The following is a 4,284-nucleotide window of genomic DNA, read 5'->3' on the forward strand; positions in this document are numbered from 1 at the left end:
TGTTTTTTTACGGTGAAAAAATGGCAGCTTAGACGCCAGAATTTTACATAAAATTTATATTTTTTTTACACTAAATAACTAAGTGTAAAACAAGTCAGAATGTTTTGTTTATTCTGGCAACTAAGCTGCCAGTTTTTTACCGTATAAAAAATGTGTTGCTGTTATTCCATTCACACGACTACGCCGTAAAAAACTTAGATTTTGCGGTAAAAAAAAAGCAAATTGGCAGCTCAGTTAACATTTTTACTGTAAAATTTTCAGTTGTTTTTTTTACAACATATTACTGTAAATGGAAAAACAGTACTACTGTTTTTTACGGGGGGAAAATGGCAGCTTTGTCACCAGAATTTTATATAAAATATATAGTATTTTTTACTGTAAATGACAAAAATTACCAGTGTTTTGTTTTTTTATTCTAAAAACTAAGATGCCATCTTTTTACCGTATAAAAAATGTGGTACCGTTTTTCACATTCACACTAATACGCCGTAAAAAAACAACATATATTTTACGGTAAAAAGTGGCAGCTAAGTCGAGAGATTTTACTGTAAAAATTTTTGTGTTTTTTTTTTTTTTCTTTTACAACATATTACTGTAAATGGAAAGCAGTACTACTGTTTTTTTACAGTGAAAAAATGCCAGCTTACACACTAAAAAATGTTGGGTTAAAAAATAAACCAATTTTAACCCAACTGCTGGTTCAGAAATGGACAAACCCCTTATTTGAGTTATTTTAACCCAACATTTTGGGTGAAATTATATAACCCAAAAGTTGAGATATGCTTACTCAATGTTGGTTGATTCATAACCCAACTATTGGGTTGAATTTATTTAGCACAAAAGCTGAGTTATGCTCACAACCATGTTGGGTTATGCAAAATGATAAATGGGTTAAACCGAACTATTGGGTTGCGCAATTTAGCGCTCCTTGACCCAATAGTTGGTTAAAAACTATACATTTTACTGCTGGTTTTTTCCTACTCCTTCCCAACTACTGATCAAAATTATTTTTATTCCATAAAAATATAATTAAAAGCAAGATATGAGTGACATTCTTACAATAATTGCAGTGTATGGTCATAGTAGTCCTATACAGCACGCTTATATTTTCATGTACATAAGATGTGTGACTGTAAATAATGTTATTTAGATTAATCCATAATTAAATTCCCTTCAAGAAAAAAGTAACTTTTTAATTTAAAAAAGTATTTTACCCCAAAATGCGTTACTCATTGAAAAACAACCCAAAAGTGGTTCATAGTTTTGAAAACCCAGAAATGGAGTTAAAATAATACTCTTATAACCCAAAAAATTGATTGCTCTTCATAAAAATAACTCCAAAATTTAACCCAACACTCGCAACTCATAAATTGGGTTATCAAAATAACCCAGCATTTTTTAGTGTCTAGACGTCAGAATTTTACATAAAATATATACAGTATACATATGTATATATATATATAAATATATATACAGTATATATATATTTTACAATAAATAACTTTAAATGTAAAAACAGTACCCATGTTTTTTTTAATTCTGGCAACTAAGATGCCAGATGATTTTTTACCGTATAAAAAATGTATTGCCGTTATTCCATTCACACGACTACACCGTAAAAAACAGATTTTACGGTAAAAAAAATCAAAATGGTAGCTTATTCGACAGATTTTTACTGTAAAATTTTCAGGGTTTTTGATTATTTTTTTTTTACAACATATTACTGTAAATGGAAAAACAGTACTACGGTTTTCTTACGGTGAAAAAATGCCAGCTTAGACGGCAGAATTTTGTATAAAATATGTATTGTTTTTACAATAAATAACAGTAAATGTAAAAACAGTACCAATGGTTTTCTTTATTCTGGCAACTAAGCTGCCAGTTTTTTTTTACCATGGAAAAAATGTGGTACCGGTAGATTTTACGGTAAAAAGAAATGGCGACAGATTTACTGTAAAAAAAATTGTGGTCGTTTTGCGGTAATATGCTGTAAAAAGATAAAAATAATTCTACAGTGTACAATTTGATGTATATCTTGCTCTAAAATCATAATTCAAGCAAACATTTAAGTTTTTTAAAATTATTATTATTTGGACAAAATAATTGTTTGGGAAGTGTGATAATATTATATTTGTTGCAATATAAAGTTTAAAAAGGTATGCAATTTCATCCAAAATGTTAAAAAACGACCATATTTAGTGTGAAAATATAAGCTACTTTATTGATGCACGTTATTTTCGGGCCACCTAAAATGATGTGGCGGGCCAGACCATAGTGTCATGTACATAGCGTTTTATGGGTTATGACCGAAAGGACAAGATCACGGGTACAAGCGGCCGAAATTAAATTCCTCCGCCGGGTGGCGGGGCTCTCCCTTAGAGATAGGGTGAGAAGCTCTGTCATCCGGGAAGAGCTCAAAGTAAAGCCGCTGCTCCTCCACATCGAGAGGAGCCATGAGGTGGTCTGGGCATCTGGTCAGGATGGCACCCGAACGCCTCCCTAGGGAGGTGTTTCGGGCATGTCCGACCTGTAGGAGGCCACGGGGAAGACCCAGGACACGTTGGGAAGACTATTTCTCCCGGCTGGCCTGGGAACGCCTCGGGTTCCCCCGGGAGGAGCTGGACCAAGTGGCTGGGGAGAGGGAAGTCTGGGATTCCCTGCTTAGGCTGCTGCCCCCGCGACCCAACCTCGGATAAGCGGAGGAAGATGGATGGATGGATGGATTAAAATGCATGGAAATGTTTTATTTTTTAACGCTACTGTGATTACCAGCGGAATTATTCATTACTTATCGTGTTAAGCAATGTCAGCTAAGATTGATCTGAGAGCCAAACGCAGTCATCAAAAGAGCCACATCTGGCTCTAGAGCCGTAGGTTCCCTACCTTGTTCGTTAGAAGTGTAGCTGGAGAAGGTGTTGCGATACGTCACATGACTATTTCTGCATGACAGGTGGAACACGACACCAACCGGGCCATCATCATCGACTTGGGCTTGGCCAAGTTCTTCCGCTGCGGCCTCAACTCGGCGATCGACATGGGCAACGAGGCGTACTCGGCGCCCGAGGTGCTGCAGAGGCGCAGCCAGCGGGACCAGCGCTCGGACGTGTGGGCCATGGGGAAGATCATCGCCGAGCTGTGCGCCCGCGTCCGCCTGCACACCCTCACCTTTGGCCCCGGAAAGGTCCGCGAGGTCATGCCCGAGCAGCCCTACTGCCAGGCCGTGTGCCGCATGGTGGAGGCCAACCCCGTGAGAAGGGCCTCCATTGTGGGCGTCATCACGGACATAAGGGCGGCCGTGGCCACGAACCGCCTCCGTCCGCCTTCGACGCACGGCCACCCGAGGAATCGCTCTCTCTCCCCCTCGCCTCTCAACCGGGAGAGAGGAGCGTTCCCGTTCAACGAGCCAAAAAACAAACCGCCGTCCCCGTTCAACGAGCCAAAAAACAAACCGCCATCCCCGTTCAACGAGCCAAAAAACAGACCGCCGTCCCCTTTTCAGAGAGACCTGTCTCCGGTCAACACGGATCTCCCCCGGCTGGGATGGGAGCGCAGCTCGAGAACGCAACTCCAAGTCGACCGCCCCCGGTCAGGAACGCCGTCGCCCAAAAGGCCGGAGGTCCGCGTCAACGGCCGCCAGGATCTGGTCGCCGCGGCCGTTCAGGACCTGACCGAAGGCGTGCTGAAGATAGCTTTGTACGAGGAGGCCGCCCGGGAGCTGTGCTGCAAGCTGCCCACCACCGGCCGTGTGACGGTGCAGCACTACGAGGAGAACGGCGGCGTGGGCACGTGGGCGCAGAAGGAGGTGGTGACGCGCGACGGGAAGATCATCAAGTACAACGACATCACCTATAACAATCAATAATATGGTACACAAAGCTCATTCTGATCGTGTTACAGTGTTGGATACTCATCTTAAAAAAAGTTTTTCATTTTTTTTAATGCATTCTAAATCGTGAATAAAGGTTAGCAAAAGTCAGCTAACAATGGAGTCACTGGGAGTCGCTTTATTCCGCCCGTAAAGCCCTCTAAAAAAACATCCAAACAGCGCCAACAACATTCCATTTACATGTCATGACCTGAATATTAGCGATATCATTCACACTAATACGCCGTAAAAAAAACAGATTTTTACGGTAAAAAATTGGCAGTTCAGTCAACAGATTTTTTACTGTATGATTTTCAGTTACAACATATTACTGTAAATGCAAAAAACAGTAGTACTGCTTTTTCACGGGGAAAAAATGCCAGCTTAGACGCCAGAATTTTACATATTTTTTTACAATG

The 4,284-nt window shown here is 40.8% G+C and overlaps 1 protein-coding gene across 2 annotated transcripts in view; it reads left to right on the forward strand.

Annotated features, from left to right (window-relative positions):
- zmp:0000000881 (uncharacterized) overlaps positions 1 to 3,901 on the forward strand; it is a 27,927-nt gene extending 24,026 nt beyond the window's left edge. For both annotated transcript variants that reach the window (XM_062029873.1, XM_062029872.1), the window contains exon 5: positions 2,951 to 3,901. In XM_062029873.1, the coding sequence (XP_061885857.1) occupies positions 2,951 to 3,862 (912 nt within the window). In that variant the 3' untranslated portion in view covers positions 3,863 to 3,901. The remainder of the gene's footprint in view (positions 1 to 2,950) is intronic.
- Positions 3,902 to 4,284: the final 383 nt, after the last annotated feature.

The sequence above is a fragment of the Entelurus aequoreus genome, linkage group LG20 (genome assembly GCF_033978785.1).
Source record: "Entelurus aequoreus isolate RoL-2023_Sb linkage group LG20, RoL_Eaeq_v1.1, whole genome shotgun sequence".
Taxonomy (NCBI): Eukaryota; Metazoa; Chordata; class Actinopteri; order Syngnathiformes; family Syngnathidae; genus Entelurus; species Entelurus aequoreus.